The following is a 21,267-nucleotide window of genomic DNA, read 5'->3' as shown; positions in this document are numbered from 1 at the left end:
TCTTCTGGTTGGCAGTTGGTAACTAGTGGAGTGCCGCAGGGATCGGTGTTGGGGCCTCAACTGTTTACTATATACATAGATGATCTGGAGGAGGGGGCTGAGTGCAGGGTAACAAAATTTGCTGATGACACAAAGATGAGTGGAAAAGCAAATTGCGTGGAGGATACGGAAAGTCTGCAGAGAGCTCTGGATAGGCTGAGTGAATGGGTGAGGACCTGGCAGATGGAGTATAACGTTGGCAAATGTGAGGTTATCCACTTTGGAAGAAATAATAGTACGATGGAATATTATTTAAATGGTGAAAAGCTGCAGCATGCTACTGTGCAGAGGTACCTGGGGGCCCTTGTGCATGAGTTGCAAAAACTCAGTCTGCAGGTGCAGGAGGTGATCAAGAAGGCGAATGGAATGTTGGCCTTTATAGCGAGGGGGATAGAATATAAAAGCAGGAAGGTCTTACTGCAACTGTACAAGGCACTGGTGAGACCGCAACTGGAGTACTATGTGCAGTTTTGGTCCCCTTATTTGCGAAAGGATATATTGGCCTTGGAGGGAGTACAGAGGAGGTTCACCAGGCTGATACCGGAGATGAGGGGGTTAACTTATGAGGCGAGATTAAATAGACTGGGCCTGTACTCGTTGGAGTTTAGAAGGCTGAGGGGGAATCTTATAGAAATTTACAAGATGATGAAGGGGCTAGATAGGGTAGAGGTAGAGAGATTCTTTCCACTTAGAAAGGAAACCAGAACTAGAGGGCACAGCCTCAAAATAAGGGCGGGGGGAGCAGTTTAGAACAGAGTTGAGGAGGAACTTCTTCTCTCAGAGGGTGGTGAATCTCTGAAATTCTCTGCCCGTTGATATGGTGGAGGCTACCTCGTTGAATATATTTAAGTCACGGGTAGATAGATTTCTGATAGACAAGGGAATTAAGAGTTATGGGGAAAAAGCGGGAATGTGGAACTGATCCACTTCAGATCAGCCATGATCTTATTGAATGGTGGGGCAGGCTCGAAGGGCTAGATGGCCTACTCCTGCTCCTATTTCTTATGTTCTTATGTTCTTACCGACTGGCATTCTGTAGCATAGTCAGTTCCATTATCCGGAAGACATTTAAAAGGACGATCTGAAAACACAAACGAGATAGTTGACCTTCCAAATCTCCAATGGGCAAGTAGTTAGCCATAGTCCCCAGCAGAACAGAGGCACCTTGCTCTAATGCAGGATGTGCAATATGGAAAGCATCCTTTCCGGATGTATCACAGCTTGTATGGCTCCTGCTCTGACCAAAGCCACAAGAAACTACAAAGGGTTATGAACATAACCTAGTCCATCGCGCAAACCAGCCTCCCATCCACTGACTCTGTCTACACTTTCCGCTACCTCAGAAACGCAGTTAACATAATCAAGGACCCCACACACCCCGGACATTCTCTCTTCCACCTTCTTCCGTCAGGAAAGAGATACAAAAGTCTGAGGTCCCGTACCAACCAACTCAAAAACAGCTTCTTCCCTGTGCCATCAGATTTTTGAATGGACCTACCTTGCATTAAGTTGATCTTTCTCTACGCCCTAGCTATGACTGTAACACTATATTCTGCACTCTCTCCTTTCCTTTTCCCCTATGTACTCTATGAATGGTATGCTTTTTTCTGTACAGCCCGCAAGAAACAATACTTTTCACTGTATCCCAAAACATGCGACAATAACGAATCAAAGCAAATCAAATTAAAAAAAGCTTGAGGACCATCATTTTGCAATCATGGGGCAAGGTAAGGAGGAGGGCCTCCTTGAACTACCACAGCCAATCTGGGGATTGAACCCATGCCAATGGCATCGTACACCAGCCACCTGATCCAAACAACACCTAGTTGGTAATGGACATTAAGGAGAACTTTGTTACTGAGAAAGGAGTATTGTGTACAACTCTGGGTGCCACACTATAGGAATCACATAGTACCCAACTAAAAATTCTTAGAGTGCCCATCAAGTCTGCACCAACTAATTCCAGCCTTGGATCACTGAGTGTGTGAAGTCTGCACATTCTCCCCACGTCTGTGTGAGATTCCAACAGGTGCTCCAGTTTCCTCCCATTTTCCAGTTTAATCTGTGCAGTTAGGTGGATTGGCCATGCTAAATTGCCCTTAGTATCCAAAGATGTGCAGGTTAGGTGGATTAACCACGGTAAATGCGTGGGGCTAGGGGAATAGATTGGCAAGGGGGTGGGCCTGGGTAAGATGCTCTTTCAGGGAGTCGGTGCTGACTCAATGGGCCAAATGGCACTGTAGGGATTCTATGGATTCAGCAGTGAGTTGTGAAATATAGGAAGGCAAATTCAATCACTGGTAATCAGATCAATGCATGAACTTACCGTCCTCAACACTGAGGATTTTATCTTCTTTTTTGTCATTGTCTCCGCAATATACTACTTGGCAGCAGTACAGACCATCATCTTTCATGGTCAAATTGTGTATGGTGAGAGAGACGTTGCCTCGCTCAATGTCCCCAAACAAGTTGTATTTTGTGTTAGAACGATAGGTGATATTTTTCCCATCAGTTTCAAGAATCATTTTGTCATAGTGATTTACAGGCATCTCTGAGCACCTGCCTTGGCTCCAATACATTGCAGTTAAACCATAAGAGGCAACGCTGTAGGTGCAAGGCAGGGTGACTGAGGATCCTAATGTCCCATTGATATGCAATGGCTCTGCAAAAAAAAATGGAAATTACATCTAGAGTCTGTAATATGGAAGACGACACGTTACCAAAGCAGCTGAATCACAACAACTGAATCAGAGCACTGTTAAGATTAGTGTCTGCAGATTTAACCCAAAGAATGTGGAGGTGCAAAATTAAGCGGCTGCTGCTGTTGTGGAACAAGGGGGCAGGAGAAAGCCAGTTACCCCCTCAAGCCAATATAGAAAGCATCTTGTCCGGATGTAACACAGCTTGGTATGGCTCCTGCTCTGAACAAGATTGACGAAGGAAGAGCGGTGGATGTGGTTTATATGGACTTCAGCAGGGCGTTTGATAAGGTTCCCCATGCAAGACTTCTTGAAAAGGTGAGAGGGCATGGGATCCAAGGGGCTGTTGCCTTGTCGATCCAGAACTGGCTTGCCTGCAGAAGGCAGAGAGTAGTTGTGGAGGTTGGTCACCAGTGGAGTGCCCCAGGGATCTGTTCGAGGACCCTTGCTGTTTGTCATTTTCATAAATGACCTGGATGAGGAAGTGGAGGGATGGGTTAGTAAGTTTGCCGATGACACGAAGGTTGGTGGTGTTGTGGATAGTCTGGAGGGATGTCAGAAGTTGCAGGGAGACATAGATAGGATGCAAGACTGGGCAGAGAAGTGGCAGATGGACTTCAAGGCAGATAAGTGTGTAGTAGTCCATTTTGGCAGGTCCAATGGAATGAAGGAGTACAATATCAAGGGTAGGAGTCTTAGCTGTGTTGAAGAGCAAAAGGACCTTGGGGTCTGGGTCCATAGGACTCTTAAATCGGCCTCACAGGTGGAGGATGTGGTCAAGAAGGCGTATGGTGTGCTTCATTAATCAAGGGATTGAGTTTAGGAATTGGGAGGTAACTCAAAGAATGTGGAGGTGCAAAATTAAGCAGCTGCTGCTGTTGTGGAACAAGGGGGCAGGAGAAAGCCAGTTACCCCCTGAAGCCAATACAGAAAGCATCTTGTCTGGATGTATCACAGCTTGGCATGGCTCCTGCTCTGAACAAGATCGCAAGAAACTACAAAGGCTTGGGATCGTACCCAGTCCATCACGCAAACCAGCCTTCCACCCATTGACTCTGTCTACACTTCTCGCTGCCTCGGAAAAGCAGCCAGCATAATCAAGGACCCCACGCATCCCGGACATTCTCTCTTCCACCTTCTTCCATCAGTAAAAAGATACAAAAGTCTGAGGTCCCGTACCAACCGACTCAAGAACAGCTTCTTCCCTGCTGCTGTCAGACTTTTGAATGGACCTACCTCGCATTAAGTTGATCTTTCTCTACACCCTAGCTATGGTAAAAGCACGGGGTTGGGGAATAGAGTGGCAAGTGGGTGGGCCTAGATAAGATGTTTTTTTGGGAGTTAGTGCTGACTCAATGAGCTGAATGACTCTGCAGGGATTCTATGGATTCAGCAGTGAGTTGTGAAATATAGGAAGGCAAATTCAATCATTGTTAATCAGATCAATTGCATGAACTCACCGTCCTTAATGCTGAGGATTATATCTTCTTTCTTGTTATTACCTCTGCTATTTTCTATCCAGCAGCAGTACGGACCCTCATCTCTCATGGTCAAATTGTGTATGGTGAGAGAGACATTACCTTGCTCAATGTCCCCATACAAGTTGTATCTTTTCAAACGAAAGGTGATTACTTTCTCAGCAGTTGCAAGAAACATGTTGGAACAGAAATATGGAAACATGCTGGAGCACCTGCCTTGACCCCAACACATTGAAGATAAACCGTAAGCGGTAACATTGTAGGTGCAAGGCAGGGTGGCCGAGGATCTTAACATCCCATTGATATGCAATGGCTCTGCAAAAACAAAAATGGAAATTATATTCAGAGCCTGTAATATGGAGGAAGATGTGTTGCCAAAGCAGCTGAATCACAACAACTGAATCAGAACACTGTTAAGATTAGTGTCTGCAGATTTTACCCGAAGACTGTGGAGGTGCAAAATTAAGCAGCTGCTGCTGTTGTGGAACAAGGGGGCAGGAGAAAGCCAGTTGCCCCCTCAAGCCAATATAGAAAGCATCTTGTCTGGATGTATCACAGCTTGATATGGCTCCTGCTCTGAACAAGATCACAAGAAACTACAAAGGCTTGGGATCGTACCCAGTCCATCACGCAAACCAGCCTTCCACCCATTGACTCTGTCCACACTTCTCGCTGCCTCGGAAAAGCAGCCAGCAGAATCAAGGGCCCCACGCATCCCGGTCATTCTCTCTTCCACCTTCTTCCATCAGGAAAAAGATACAAAAGTCTGAGATCAGCTACCAACCGACTCAAGAACAGCTTCTTCCCTGCTGCCATCAGAAGTTTGAATGACCTACCTTGCATTCAGTAGATCTTTCTCTATGCCCTGGCTATGACTGCAACACGACATTCTGCACTCTCTCCTTTCCTTCACCTCTATGTACTCTATGAATGGTATGCTTTTTCTATGTAGCGCACAAGAACCAATACTTTCCATTGTATCCCAAAACATGTGACAATAATAAATCCAATCAAAAAAAAGCTTGAGGGGCCCCACTTTGCAAATATGGGGCAAGGCAAGGAGGAGGGCCTCCTTGAACTACCACAGCCAATCTGGGGATTGAGCCCATGCCACTGGCATCATACACGAGGCACCTGATCTAAACAACAACCAGTTAGACATTAAGGAGAACATAGTTACTGGGAAAGGAGTGTTGTGGACAGTTCTGGGTGCCACAGTACAGGATTCCCATAGAATCCCATAGAATCATTACAGTGCCCATCGAGTCTGCACCAGGCAGTTCTGGCCTGGGGTGACTCTCCATGTGGAGTTAGCATATTCTCCCCACGTCTGCATGCATTTCCTCCACGTGCTCCGGTTCCCTCCCACATTCCAAAGATGTGCAGGTTAGGAGGATTAGCCATGTTAAATTGCCCCTTAGTGTCCAAATATGTGCAGGTTAGGTGAATAGGTCACATTAAATTGCCCCTTAGTGTCCAATGAACTATGAACAAAGAAAATTACAGCATTGGAAGAGGTCTTTGGCCCTCCAAGCCTGCACCAACCATGCTGTCTGACTGAACTAAAACCCCTACTCTTCCGGGAACCATTTCCCTCTATTCCCATCCTATTCATGTATTTGTCCAGATGCCCCTTTAAAGTCACCATCGTGACTGCTTCCATTACCTCCCCTGGCAGTGAGTTCCAGGCACCCACCACCCTCTGTATAAAAAACTTGCCTCACATACCTCTGTTAAACCTTGCCCCTCACACCTTAACCTGTGCCCCGTAGTAATTGACTCTTCCACCCTGGGAAAAAGCTTCTGACTATCCACTCTGTCCATGCCCCTCACAATCTTGTAGACTTCTATCAGGTCGCCGCTCAACCTCCATCGTTCCAGTGAGAACAAACCCAAGTTTCTCCAACCTCTCCTCATAGCTAATGCCCTCCATACCAGGCAACATCCTGGTAAATCTTTTCTGTACTCTCTCCAAAGTCTCTACATCCTTCTGGTACTGTGGCGACCAGAATTGAACACTATATTCCAAATATAGCCGAACTTAGGTTCTTTGAAGCTGCAACATGACTTTCCAATTTTTAAACTCAACGCCCCGGCTGATGAAGGCAAACACACCATATGCCTCCTTGACTACCTTATCCACCTGCAGTGCTATTTTCAGTGACCTATATAGCTGTATAGCCAGATCCCTCTGCCTATCAATACTCTTTAGGGTTCTGCCATTTACTGTGTATTTCCGACCTAAGTTAGTCCTTCCAAAAAGCATTACTTCACATTTGTCTGGATTAAGCTCAATCTGCCATCTCTCCTCCCCAATTCTCCAACCGATGCATATCCTGCTGTATCCTCTGACGGTCCTCATTGCTATCAGCAATTCCACCAACCTTTTTGTCATCCACAAACTTACTAATCAAATCAATTACAGTTTCCTCCAAATCATTTTTATATGTTACAAACAACAAAGGTCCCAGCACTGATCCCTGAGGAATGCCACTAGTCACAGTCCTCCATTCAGAAACACACCCTTCCATTGCTGACCTCTGTCTTCTATGACCAAGCCACTTCTGTATCCACCTTGCCAGCTCACCTCTGATCCCATGCGACTTCACCTTCTGCACCAGTCTGCCATGGGGGACCTTGTCAAAGGCCTTACTGAAGTCCATGTTGACAACATCCACTGCCCTACCCTCTTCGCAAAACTCGTTCAAGTTAGTGAGACATGACTTCCCCTTCACAAAACCATGTTGCATCTCGTTAATATGTCCATTTATTTCCAAGTGGGAGTAAATCCTGTTCAAAGAATCCTCTCCAATAATTTCCCTACCACTGACGTAAGGCTCACCAGCCTGTATTTACCTGGATTATCCTTGCTACCTTTCTTAAACAAAGAAACAGCACTGGCTATTCTCCAATCGTTTGGGACCTCCACATAGCCAGTGAGGATACAAAGATTTCTCTCAAGGCCCCAGAAATTTCCTTCATTGTCTCTTTCAGTATCCTGCGCTATATCCCATCAGGTCCTGGGGACTTGTCTACGTTAATGTTTTTCAAGACCTCGAATACCTCTCTTTATAGTCTCAACATGACCCAAACTACCTACACACCCTTCCCCAGATCTATCATCCACCAAGTCCTTCTCTTCGGTGAATATTAATGAAAAGTATTCATTTAATACCTTACCTTTTTCTCTGGTTCCATGCATAAATTCCCTCTCCTGTCCTTGAATGGACCAGCCCTCTCCCTGGCTATCCTCTTGCTCTTTATATATGTATAAAAAGCCTTGGGATTTTCCTTAATCCTTCCGGCTGATGACTTTTCATGACCCCTTTTAGCCCTCCTGACTCCTTGCTTAAGTTTCTTTCTATTTTCTTTGGATTTCACACTTGCTTCGTGTGTTCTCAGCCTCCCAGCCTTGACAAATTCTTCCTTTCTCTTTTTGATTAGGCTCACAATATCTCTCATTATCCAAGGTTCCCGAAACTTGCCATACTTATCCTTCATCCTTACAAAAACATGCTGGTCCTGAATTTCTATCAAATTACACTTGAATGCCTCCTACGTGCCAGATGTTGGTTTGCTCTCAAATATCTGCTCCCAATCTACACTCTTCAGTTCCTGCCTGTTGTAATTAGCCTTCCTTCAATTTAACACCTTCACCCAAGGATTGCCCTTATCTTTATCCATCAGTACCTTAAAGCTTACTGAATTGTGGTCACTGTTCCCGAACTGCCCCTCTACTGAAACATCGACCACCTGGCCGGGCTCATTCCCCAATACCAGGTCGAATATGGCCCCTTCCCTAGCTGGACTATCTACATACTGGATGCTGCTTACAAACTCTGCCCCATCCACACCCCTAGCACTAAATGGATCCCAGTCAATATAGGGGAAGTTAAAATCTCCCAACACAAGAATCCTGTTACTTTCACACCTTGCCAAAATCTGCTTACATATCTGTTCCTCTATTTCCTGCTGGTTGTTGGGTGGCCTATAGTAAACCCCCAACATTGTGACTACACCCTTCCTATTCCTGAGCTCTACCCATATTGTCTCACTGTATGAGCCCTCTGAGGTGTCCTCCCACAATACAGTTGTTATATTCTCCTTAACCAGCAGTGCAACCCATTTTACTTCCACCTCTATCTCGCCTGAAACATCTGTATCCTGGAACATTAAGCTGCCAATCCTGTCCTTCCCTTAACCAAGTCTTTGTAATAGAAACAGAGCCCTTACTGGCCCTACTCTCTAATTCCCCTTCAGTCCCCTTTGGCTTCCCCCCCCCCCCCAAACTAGTTTAAATCCTCCTATGTGGCACTAGGAAACCTCTCAGCCGGAATATTTATGCCCCTCCAGCTTAGATGCAAACTGTCCTTTTTGTACAGGTCTCGCTTGCCCCGGACAAGGTCCCAATAGTCCAGATATCTGAAAACCCCTCCTACACCAGCTGATTATCCATGTGTCAAGCTGTACTATCTTCCTATTTCTAGCCTCACTAGCACATGGCGCAGGGAGTAATCCTGAGATTATGGGTGGCGCAGTAGCACTGTGGTTAGCACTGCTGCTTCACAGTTCCAGAGACCTGGGTTCGATTCCCAGCTTGGGTCACTGCCTGTGTGGAGTTTGCACATCTCCTCAGGTCTGCGTGGGTTTCCTCCGTGTGCTCTGGTTTCCTCCCAAAGTCCAAAGATGTGCGGGTTAGGTTGATTGGCCATGCTAAAATTGTCCCTTAGTGTTCTGAGATGTGTAGGTTAGAGGGACTAGTGGGTAAATACGTAGGGATATGGGGGTAGTACCTGGGTGGGATTGTGGTCAGTGCAAACTCAATGGGCCCAATGGCCTCTTTCTGCATTGTAGGGTTTCTATGACTTCTAGAGTCCTGCTTTTTAACTAACTCCCTAAAGTGCTGCTGCAGGACCATGTCACTCTTCCTACCTATGTCATTAGTACCAATATGTATCATGACCTCTGGCTGCTCACCCTCTCCCTTTAGAATGCTTTCTGCCCATTCAGAGATACTCTGGACCCTGGCATCAGGGAGGCAACATACCATCCTGGAGCCTCTTTCATGTCCACAGAGTTGCCTATCTGTACCCTTAACTACAGAGTCCCCATAGGACTATTGCTCTAGTGCTCTTTGTCCCTCCCTACTTAACAACGGAGCCAGCCATGGTGCCACTGCTCTGACTGCTGCAGCTGTTATTCCCTGATAGGCCACCCACCCCCAACAGTATCCAAAACGGTATGCTTGTTAGAGAGGAGGACGACCACGGGAGATTCCTGCTCTGACTGCCTGCCCTTTCCAGCAACCATCCATCTATCTGCCTCCACCTTGGGTGTCACCACATCACTAAAACTCCTTCCTATGACACTTTCCGCCACCTTCATGCTTCTAGGTGTATCCAACTGCCGATTGTTGGAAAAATCCATCATGCAGTCAGTGATGCTACAATTTGGTACAATTCCTGCAGATGCAGTCGTACAAGACGCTGGAAGCAACACGATTTTCCCACATCTCTCAAGTGCAGCAACCCCACTAACTGACATTTCTATCACCAAGTCAATTATTTAAGAACATTTATTAAAAATTCTTACCTTCACTTATTGCTGTAGATACCCAAAGTAGGCCTTTATATCACCTACCTTCCTAGGAATGCTCCCCTTGCAGATTAACAGCTACCGAGCAAGAAGAAAGAAAACAAAAAGAGAAAAAGCACCTCCTCCCACTCTGAACTGAATTACCACACTGTTTCAAAAATTAACAAATTGCAATCCCATTCTGGCTACCTCACTCAGGCTGTGTCCAATCACGTGCACAAAGTTTACTGTCTCTCTTTTATATAGAGCTCTTTTTTTCTTTTCTTTTATTTGTGGTGCTAGCTGGCTAGTATTTATTACCCATCCCTAGTTGCCCTTGGAGGGCAGTTGAGAGCCAAACACATTGCTGTGGGTCTGGAATCGCATGTAGGCCAGACTGGGTAAGGACGGCAGATTTCCTTCCCTAAAGGACATTAGTGAACCAGATGGGTTTTTCCAACAATCAACAATGGTCATCAATAAATTCTTCAGATATTTTTCATTGAATTCAAATTCCACCATCCATCACGGAATTCGAACCCAGTACTCCAGAATATTAGCTGGGTTTCTAGATTAATAGAACAAAGATCAAAGAAAATTACAGCACAGGAACAGGCCCTTCGGCCCTCTAAGCCTGCACCCACCATGCTGCCTGACTTAACTAAAACACCCTACCCTTCCGGGGACCATATCCCTTTATTCCCATCCTATTCATGTATTTGTCAAAATGCCCCTTAAAAGTCACTACCGTATCCGCTTCCACTACCTCCGCCGGCAACGAGTTCCAGGCACCCACTACTCTCTGCGTAAAAAATCTGCCTTGTACATCTCCTTTAAACTTTGCCCCTCGCACCGTAAACCTATGCCCCCTAGTAATTGACTCTTCCACCCTGGGACAAAGCTTCTGACAATCCGCTATGTCCATGCCTCTCATAATCTTGTGGACTTCTGTCAGGTCCCCCCTCAACCTCCGTCGTTGCAGTGAGAACAAACCAAGTTTCTCCAACCTCTCCTCATGGCTGCTGCCCCTCCATACCAGGTAACATCCTGGTAAATCTTTTCTTTACCCGTCCCTAGTTGCCCTCGGGGGCTGTGGGTTGGGGTAGTTCCTTTTTACCAACTAACTAGACCAATAAACTTATAACTGAAAAAAAAACAGGAAAATTAGATTTACAACTTAGCTCTTTAAATACCATACTGCTCAAAATTACCAAATTCCAATCCCACTCTGGCTGTCTCATGCATATGCGCATTGCTTACCAATGATGGGCAAGTTGTGTGGATTATCCATAGTAAATGTATGGGGTTAAGGGGACAGGTTGGCAAGGGTGTGGGCCCGGGTAAGATGCTCTTTCGGGGACTCGGTACTGACTCAATGGGCTGAATGGCACTGTAGGGATTCTATGGATTCAGCAATGAGTTGTGAAATATAGGAAGGTAAATTCAATCACTGGTAATCAGATCAATTGCATGAACTCACCGTACTTAATGCTGAGCATTATATCTTCTTTCTTGTCATTGAACAGTCCGCTATATTCTACCCGGCAGTTGTACAGACCCTTATCTCTCATGGTCAAATCGTGTATGGTGAGAGAAACATTACCTCGCTCAATGTCCCCAAGCAAATTGTATTTTGTGTTAGAACGGTGGATGATATTTTTCCCATCAGTTTTAAGCAACACGCTGTCACACAAACATGCAAATATTTCTGGGCACCTGCCTCGGCCCCAACACATTGCAGTTAAACCATAAGACTCAACATTGTAGGTGCACGGCAAGGTGACCGAGGATCTCAATGTCCCATTGATATGCAATGTCTCTGCAAAAAGGAATGGAAATTACATTCAGAGCCTGTAATATGGAGGAGGACGTGTTACCAAAGCAGCTGAATCACAACAACTGAAACAAACACTTTTAAGATTACTGTCTGCAGATTTAACCCGAAGAACATGGAGGTGCAAAATTAAGTGGCTGCTGCTGTTTGGAACAGGGGGAACACAAGAAAGCCAGGTACCCCTCCCCCAAGCCAATTCCAACAGTCCATGAAATTTTGTCTGAGCTTCAACCTAATTGCAAGGCCTCACCTTAACGTAGATAAGAACATAAGAACATAAGAAATAGGAGCAGGAGTAGGCCATCTAGCCCTTCGAGCCTGCCCCGCCATTCAGTAAGATCATGGCTGATCTGTCGTGGATCAGTTCCACATTCCCGCCCTCTCCCCATAACCCTTAATCCCCTCTCTTATCAAAAACCCATCAACCCGCGTCTTAAAAATATTTAGCGAGGCAGCCTCCACCACTTCAACGGGCAGAGAATTCCAGAGATTCACCACCCTTTGAGTGAAGAAGTTCCTCCTCAACTCCGTCCTAAACCACCCCCCCTTTATCTTGAGGCTGTGCCCCCTAGTCCTACCGTCCTTTCTGAGCAGGAAGAGTCCCTCCACCTCTGTCCTATCCATCCCATTCATCATCTTATACGTCTCAATGAGATCTCCCCTCATTCTTCTAAACTCTAACGAGTACAAGCCTAGTTTATTCAGCCTCTCCTCATAGCTCAACCCCCTCAACTCCGCTATCAGCCTAGTAAACCTCCTCTGCACTCCCTCCAAGGCCAAAATATCCTTGCGTAAGTGCGGCGACCAAAACTGCACACAGTACTCCAGCTGCGGCCTCACCAATGCCCTATACAGCTGCAGCAAGACCTCCCTACTTTTATATTCAATCCCCCTTGCTATGAAGGCCAGCATCCCATTAGCCTTCCTGACCTCCTGCTGCACCTGCAGGCTGGGTTTTTGCAACTCATGCACAAGGACCCCGAGGTCCCTCTGCACCGTCGCCTGCTGCAGTTTTTCGCCACGTAAGTAATAGTCCTTCCTACCATTATTCCCACCAAAGTGGACCACCTCGCACTTGCCAACATTAAATTCCATTTGCCAGTTCCTGGCCTATTCGCCCAGCCTATCTAGATCCTTCTGCAGACTCTCCACACCCTCCGCGCAATTTGCCGTTCCACCAATCTTGGTGTCATCAGCAAATTTCGACACCATATACTCGGTTCCCTCCTCCAGATCATCTATATAAATGGTAAATAGCTGAGGCCCCAGCACCGACCCCTGGGGCACTCCACTAGTCACCATCCGCCAATCCGAATAGCACCCATTAACCCCCACTCTCTGCCTCCTATTTGACAACCAATCCTCTATCCACGCTAACACCCTACCCCCAACTCCATGCCCCCTTACCTTCTGCAATAACTTCTTGTGAGGTACCTTGTCAAACGCCTTCTGAAAATCAAGAAAGACCACATCCACCGGCTCTCCTCTATCCACCGCCCTAGACACATCCTCATAGAACTCCAATAAATTTGTCAGACACAACTTCCCTTTAACGAAACCGTGCTGCGTCTGCTCTATCAAGCAATTCCCCTCAAGATGCCTCGCTATTTCCTCCTTGATGACGGATTCTAACATTTTACCTACAACAGACGTTAAACTAACCGGCCTATAATTCCCTGCCTTTTGCCTGCCACCCTTCTTAAACAACGGCGTAACATTAGCCGCTTTCCAATCTTCCGGCACTTCGCCGGAATCCAGCGACGTTTGGAAAATAACCACCAAGGCATCCACTATCACCTCCGCCATTTCTTTCAGAACCCTCGGATGCATTCCATCCGGTCCTGGGGACTTGTCCGCAATCAGTCCCTCCAGTCTGTCAAGCACCGCCTCTTTAGTAACAATAATGTCATTGAGACCCTCCAGTCCTACCACCTTTCCATCGCTAACACCCGGCAAACTATTCATGTCCTCCTCCATGAAGACCGAAACAAAAAAGTTATTCGAGACCTCAGCCATTTCCCCATCCCCTACCACTAAGTCCCCCCTCTCATCCTCTAAGGGTCCAACATTCACCCTAGCCAGCCTCTTCCTTTTTATATATTTATAAAAACTCTTGCTATCCTTTTTTATATTAAGCGCTAGCCCAGCTTCATAGTTTCTCCTACCCTTCTTTATCAACTTCTTTGTCAATCTTTGTTGACATTTAAACCTCTCCCAATCCTCTTCTCGCCCACTACTCTTAGCTACTCTAAACGCCTCCGCTTTTAATTTAACACTTTCCTTCACCTCCTTCGTTATCCACAGCTTATTACCTCTCCTCCCATGGTCCTTTTTAACCATCGGAATAAATTTCTGCTGAGCACCAAGAAAGATCTCCTTAAAGATCCTCCACTGTTCCTCAGCAGACCTACCTTCCAACGTGCTCCCCCAGTCAACATTCGCCAATTCTTCTCTCATCCTACCATACTCCCCTCTGTTCAAACAAAGGACGCGTGTCCGGGAACCCACTTTCTCCTCCTCTATCTGCACCAAAAACTCCGCCATACAATGGTCACTCTTCCCAAGAGGATCCTTCACCATAAGGTCCCTAATTCTACCCGCCTCATTACATAACACCAGATCCAAGATAGCTCGCTCCCTCGTCGGCTCCAACACACACTGTTCGAGGAAACTAACCCGGCAGCATTCCAAGAACTCCTCCTCGAGCCCACCGCGTCCAACATGGGTCGACCAATCAATATGTAGATTGAAATCCCCCATAATTATCGCTGTTCCATTCCTGCACGCCGCATTTATTTGCGCATTAACAGCCCGCCCCACCTCCAGATCATTATTTGGGGGCCTATAGACGACACCCACCAGCATCTTCCTCCCTTTGCTGTTCCTAATCTCCACCCACAACGATTCCACTTTCTGCTCTTTGGTTCCTATATCATCCCTTGCTACCACCCTGATGCTATCCTTAATCAGCAGAGCTACGCGCCCCCCGCTTTTTCCTCCCGCCTATCCTTCCTAAACACTTGATACCCCTGGACATTCAGCTCCCAGTCCCTGTCACCTTGCAGCCACGTCTCTGTAATGGCCACCAGATCATATCCATTTGTGCTGATCTGCGCCACCAGCTCATCCACTTTATTCCGAATGCTTCGTGCACTCAGATAAAGTGCCTTCATCCCAGCCTTCACCTGGACCCTATTAGCCAGAACGCCACCAACCTTACTCATGCCCCCTACTCCCTTTATTATTGGGACATCCTCGGCCTCTTCCCTTACCTGTACCCTCTCCTTAACTTTAGACCCCGTAATGTCACCTACCCTCGCACCCTCCCCCCCCCTAATTAGTTTAAAGCCCTGTCTACAGTCCTATTTACACGATTCGCCAGGACTCTGGTCCCAGCACAGTTCAGACCAACCCCATCCCACCTGAACACGTCCCACGTACCCCAATACTGATGCCAATGCCCCATAAATTCAAACCCATTCCTCCCACACCAATCCCTGAGCCACCCATTCACTTCCTTAATCTTATCAACCTTACGCCCGTCTGCACTCGGGTCAGGCAGTAGTCCGGAGATAACCACCCTGTCGGTTCTACTTTTTAATTCCGTTCCCAGCTTTTCATACTCCCTCCCCAGATCCTCAGTTCGCATTTTGCCTACGTCGTTGGCACCCACATGTACCACAATGACCGGATTCTCACCCTCCCATTCCAGGTTCCTCTGCAGCCCAGATGTGACATCCTGGACCCGAGCACCAGGCAGACAACACACCCTTCTGTGCACTTTGTCATTGTGACAAAGGACAGTGTCAATACCCTTAACCCCACTATTCCCAATTACAACTATGTTCCTTTTCACCTTCTCTTTGCCTATGGCCTGTGTCTGCATCACTGTACTGTGTGCAGTTTGCTCACCAACCTCACCTCCCTCATTCTCGTCCAGACTGGAAGCAAGAACCTCAAACCTGTTATGCAGATTGAGCGGCTGAGGCATCCGCTCCCCACCCTCCTTCCTCTGCTCCCCACCCTCCTTCCTCTGCTCCCCACCCTCCTTCCTCCTCTCAGCAGCCCCCTCTTGTTCCTGACCCTTAGAGTTAGCCAGTCTAGGGGGGGTGGATGTCACTTGCACCCTATTGACAATGGCACCCTCTCTCCCCCTGATGAGCCTCAGTGTCTGAAGCTCAGAGGCCAGCTCATCTACCTTGAGCTGGAGCTCCTCCAGCAACCTGCACTTACTGCAGACATGGTCACTGGGAAGGACCCTGGGGTCCACCAGCTCCCACATCATACAGAAACAACACATCACATACCCCTCCATTATTCACTGTAGGAATATTGAAAATTTCAACACGAACTTACCTGGCCCTTTTTCTCCCCAGCCCTTTTGCTCCTAAGCCCTAGTAGCTCACTCTGCTTCCCTCTCACTCCACTGCCCGCTCCGACGCTGCCCACTGTCTACACCAGGCCTCCTTTTAAACCTGGCGCTGTTTTAAAGCCTGCTCCCCCACAACTCCCTGCTAATCCACTCCCTTAGAATTCTTAAAGCGGTAAATACAAAAAGCCCGCAAAAATGCTTTTAAATGATTTAAACAGTTCTACAAGGTAAGTTCTTACTACGAAAGTGCTTTAAACTTATTTAAACAGGTTTTTAACAGGTAATTTCTTATCTGTCTCTCTGCTCCTTCACTCGTCTGCGTCATATCTCTTTGGTTAACAAAAAGCTATCAATCAATCCCATAGTTGGAGGGGAGTTTTCTCTTCCTGCCTGCCACAGGAATCGTATCAGTGGGACGAAATCCCGCCCTTGCACCAATTTCCATTTGCATTAGAGAGTTCCAAATCTCTATATAGAAACTAGAAGCAGGCCCAAGTCATTCATTTTAATCATGGCTGATCATCCAATTCAATATCCTGATCCTGCCTTCTCCACATATCCCTTGATCACTTCAGCCGCAAGAGCTATGGCCAGGATTCTCCCAAAAAAATTATAAGTGCGTAGAAAAAAGGGAGTAAATCCTTTTTTTTAGCATGATTTCCAAAAAGAATCTCCGTCACTAAGTGCGTCATAGAATGCCTCAGCGGGATTCCCTCTGGAAATTTTTGGGCAAGACCTATTCCCACCCGGGAGGCTGGCAGCATGGTGCTGAACAGAATATTGCACATGAGCCGATCTGTCAGTGCGAAAGTTGACTCATACACCATGACCCTACATTGACAGCCTCCCAATCAGTGGCCAGCCCTGCAACCCTCCCACAGCTGGCCTTCAAACCCCCTAACCCCCGATCGTGGCCTCCCCGACCTCCACGGTCAACCCCGATCTCCCCACCCCCTCGGGCAGACCCGATCTCCCGATCCACCACCCCACGACAGTCCCGACCCTCCAGCAGCCCTGACCCACCCTCCATACCTGATCATCTCTTTCCACTCTGTCCAAGTCATCCCAATGCAGAGAGGCAATGGATCCCCCCATCCTCACCAATTGCCCCCACCAATAGGCCCTGTGTTCTCTAGCCCCACCCCCTTTGGCACTGCCAGTTTGCCCCTTGGGCAATGCCAGGGGCCAGGCTGGCACTGCCCAGAGAGCAACACCCACTTACTTTCAACCGCCTGGAGGGGGGGCCTCAATGGCTTCTCTTCCCTCCAGTGGAATAACCCCCTACATCTAATTCCTTCTTGAAATCACACAACGTTTTGGCCTCAACTACTTTCTGTGGGAGTGAATTCCACAGATTTGCCATTCTCTGGGTGAAGAAATTTCTCCTCACCTCAGTCCTAAAAGGTTCTGGACTGCCCCGCCATTGGGAACAATTTTTTGTCAGGCGTGCTTCTAAATTTCATTCCTGAAAAGTGTGCCTCCAATCTTTTGACTCCACCTTCTGATCCTAGACTCCTCCAACCAGCAGAAATAGTTTTTCTCTCTCTGTACACTGTTCCTCCTAATACCTTATTTAAAACTTATATTAAATCTTCTAAATTCTGGCAAATGCAACCCTAACCTCCCCTCGTGGTGTGACAACAGGAGTCCAGCTCTCATTCTGGTAAATCGACATTGTGCTTTCCCCTGGACCATACCCTTCTGGACACTGACCTCACTACTCCAGGTGTGGTCTATACTGTCACGACAGTCCCAGAGGGCGATGGCCTGCTCACCCCTTTGAGGCGGTGACAGCTGACTGGTGGCGTTTTAGCCTGAGGGTCACCACACCTCAGGCAAGGAGCAAGGTTGAGAAGGCCTTTACGGATAATCTCAGAGGGTATGGGAATTGAACCCATGCTGTTGGTGTCACACTGCATCACTAATCAGCAATCCAGCCAACTGAGCTAACAGACCCCCTGGTATGGTCTAACCAGGGTTTTGTATAGTTGAAACATGACCACCACCTTGTAAGTTTTTTTTTACTTTATTTGTAGGATGTGGGCATCACTGGATGATGTCAAGCTTCTTGAGTGTTGTTGGAGCTTTACGTATCCAGGCATGTGGCGAGCATTCCATCACACTCCTGCCTTGTGGGCAGCACAGTGGCATAGTGGTCAGCACTGCTGCCTCACAGTGCCAGAGAGCTGGGTTCAATTCCCAGCCTCAAGTCACTGTCTGTGCGGGGTCTGCACATTCTCCCTGTGTCTGCGTGGGTTTCCCCTGGGTGTCCAGTTTTCTCCCACAGTCTGAAAAACGTGCTGGTCGGGTGCATTGGCTATGCTAGATTCTCCCTAAGCGTACATGAACAGGCACCAGAGTGTGGCGACCAGGGAATTTTCACAGTAACTTCATTGCAGTGTTAATATAAACCTACTTGTGACACTAATAAATAAACCTAAACTTTAGATGGTGGATAGGATTTGGGAAGTCCAGAAGTAATTCAAAAAAAGCTTTTACTTGCAGAGAATAGGTCTCTGCGTATGAATGTCTGTCACTCCAAGCAAATATAAATGAATCATGTTACAAGCTGAGCTGGTTATTTTAAATTGGTTGTTCCTGTAGCTTCCTGTAGCCACGACAGATCAGCCATGATCTTACTGAATGGTGGGGCAGGCTCGAAGGGCTAGATGGCCTACTCCTGCTCCTATTTCTTATGTTCTTATGTTTCAGCACACTCAGGACTGTTCAGCAAGTGCTGCCTCATCATGAAATCATATCTAACATTGAGTGCAGGATGAAAAGTATCACCAACTTGTCTTTCTCTTCATCAATATGTGTATGCATTTCACTGGAGGAACCACTCGGCTTTTGTGTGGAGACTTTTGCTGCAGTTCACAGAGAATCTCTTTGAGTACACTGTTATAGTATAGTTACTTAAACAGCCTCCTGTTTGCCAAGTAAATGAACTGGTTTGCCGTAGTGAGCTGTGAGTCCCTCAGTAATCCTACCTTACCTCCAACCCACCGGCTGCCATGGTGGTGTCAATAGGCACTCTGATGACGGCTCAGTGAGTTGTACAATGACTTGTTGTAAAACGTTTTTTGCGGAGAGAGAGAGAGTGCCTATCTGGGGTGCATTGCCTGAGAATGTGGGTGAGGCCAATTCATGTGTGGCACTCAAATGGGAATTGGTTAAGTACTTGATGTGGTAGAAAAATATTGCAAGGCTGTGTGGGAGGGGGCAGGGGAATGGGGCTAGCTAAATTGTTCCTGCAGAGAGCTAGCACAGGAATAATGGCTGAATGGCCTCTTTGCTGTAATTATTCTATAACTCTTTGAATTCTAAATGGGCGTGGAATTTTTATTTTTATTCATTCGTGAATGCTGCCCAGCATTTATTGCCCATCCCTAGTTGCCCTTGAGAAGGTGGTGGTGAGCTGCCTTCTTGAACCGCTGCAGACCATGTGCTGTGGGTTGACCCACAGTGCTGTTAGGGAGGGAATTCCAGGATTTTGATCCAGCAACTGCAAAGGAACGGCAAATTATTTCCAAGTCAGGATGGTGAGTGGTTTGGAGGGGCACTTGCAGGTGGTGATGTTCCCTATGTATCTGCTGCTCTTGTCCTTCTAGACAGAAGTGATCGTGGGTTTGGAAGGTGCTGTCTAAGGATCTTTGGTGAATTGCTGCAATGCATCTTGTAGATGGTACACACGGCTGCTACTGAACGTTGGTGATGGAGAGAGCAGATGTTCGTGGATGCGGTGCCAATCTAGTGGGCTGCTTTGTCCTGGACGCTTCTTGAATGTTGCTGGAGCTGTACCCATCCAGGCAATTGGGGAGTATTCCATCACACTCCTGACTTGTGCCTTGTAGATCTCCCCCACTCTTTGTTAATTTAAAATACATGCACAATATATCTGAAAATTCTTGGTTACTAGGAAAGATTACCTGTGTGAATTGGCTAATGCACAGCAGATTGTGGAGTTGTATTTCTTGTTACAAGGTTGAGTATAATTGAGGAGTTGACTTAGGTAGATTGGCCGTGCTAAATTCTTTCTCAGTGTACCTGAATAGGTGTCGGAATGTGGATGGAGTTTGCAGTGTTAATGTAAGCCTAGTTGTGACTAATAAATAATAAATAAATATAAATGCTTACCAGATAGGTGAATGTTTTGATTCCAAATGATCCAATGAAAAACAGCTAGAAAACAAAAAAATGTCATTACATGCAAAGTTTTTTTTTGCTAATACATCAAGGCCCGAATTTTCCCACCCTTCACACCAGCTGGATCTTCCGGTCCCGCTGACAGCAACCCTCCACTGTGGCCACCCCGGTGACGAGAGGTGCATTCAACGTGAAACCCTGTCAATAGTGGTGGGACCAGAAGATCCTGCTGCCAGCCAAAGGCGGGTCACCTCCACCGCTGTGGAACACACGATAACTTGCGCGGAAAATCCCACCTCCAGGAGTTTTTGTTGAATTGGCAGAGATTCTCTACCTCCGTTTTCAACAGACAGGAAAGCTGGCTGGGAGGACAGTCCAATGGGAGTCCTCAGGAGTCTTTCACGCCAGCGGGATTTTCCGTTCCGATTGTTCCAATTATGCGAATGACGTATTAGGATTCCTGCCATGAAAGGTCAGGAGATCATGTTGTCCATGGTAACCATACTCAGGTAAAACATGACAAAATTCCACCCATTGAGTTGTTGGAGTTCACTGGAAAATTATCAAATAAAATTTGACAGCAAGGCACAAGATAACATTGCCATACATTAATATATCATTAGTGAGGCTTCCCAGTCTATTATCTCCCACATCACAATCAGCAGGGTTTACAACAGATCCTGATCACTGAGAACTAGCAAAGTGAATCTGTCCCGGGAGCGCAGGTAAGTACCCCTGGGGGGAGAGGGGGGTAGTAGTGAGGGTCAGACCCTTCCTTATTGCGCATACTTGTCGAACTGCATTAGGGTGTGGTACGGCAGTCGCTCCATTTCTGACTGGAAAACTCTGCTGCCGGTAGTCAAAACTGCCCAATACATCACCCAGCTACCCGCCACCCAGGACATTTATCACAAACGCTGTCTGAGGAAATCTCTCAGCATTACTCGAGATTCCACCCATCCCAGCCACAGACTGTTTGCCCCCCCCCACCTCTGCATTCTGGGAGGCGCTACAGATGCGTTCGAGCCGGTCAGACCAGGTTCAGAAAGAGCTTCTTCCCCAGACCCAGCTGGCCTCTGTCCTTGAACATATTTCCAGGCGATGGGCATTGTGGCAACATGCATG

The 21,267-nt window shown here is 47.0% G+C and overlaps 1 protein-coding gene across 1 annotated transcript in view; it reads right to left on the bottom strand.

The window, feature by feature from the left end:
* The window catches only part of LOC145360898 (adhesion G protein-coupled receptor E3-like), a 71,894-nt gene that overhangs the window by 37,873 nt on the left and 12,754 nt on the right, over positions 1-21,267 (bottom strand). Inside the window, exons 3-7 of the mRNA XM_080216401.1 lie at positions 20,134-20,178; positions 11,271-11,609; positions 4,199-4,531; positions 2,366-2,701; positions 1,062-1,120 (exon numbers count right to left, since the gene is read on the bottom strand). Of these exons, the coding sequence (XP_080072527.1) occupies positions 1,062-1,120; positions 2,366-2,701; positions 4,199-4,531; positions 11,271-11,609; positions 20,134-20,178 (1,112 nt within the window). The remainder of the gene's footprint in view (positions 1-1,061; positions 1,121-2,365; positions 2,702-4,198; positions 4,532-11,270; positions 11,610-20,133; positions 20,179-21,267) is intronic.

The sequence above is a fragment of the Carcharhinus amblyrhynchos genome, chromosome 33 (genome assembly GCF_965287045.1).
Source record: "Carcharhinus amblyrhynchos chromosome 33, sCarAmb.v2.hapA, whole genome shotgun sequence".
NCBI lineage: Eukaryota > Metazoa > Chordata > Chondrichthyes > Carcharhiniformes > Carcharhinidae > Carcharhinus > Carcharhinus amblyrhynchos.
Note: the sequence above shows the minus strand (reverse complement) of the source record. Positions and strands in the feature narration are given on the sequence as shown.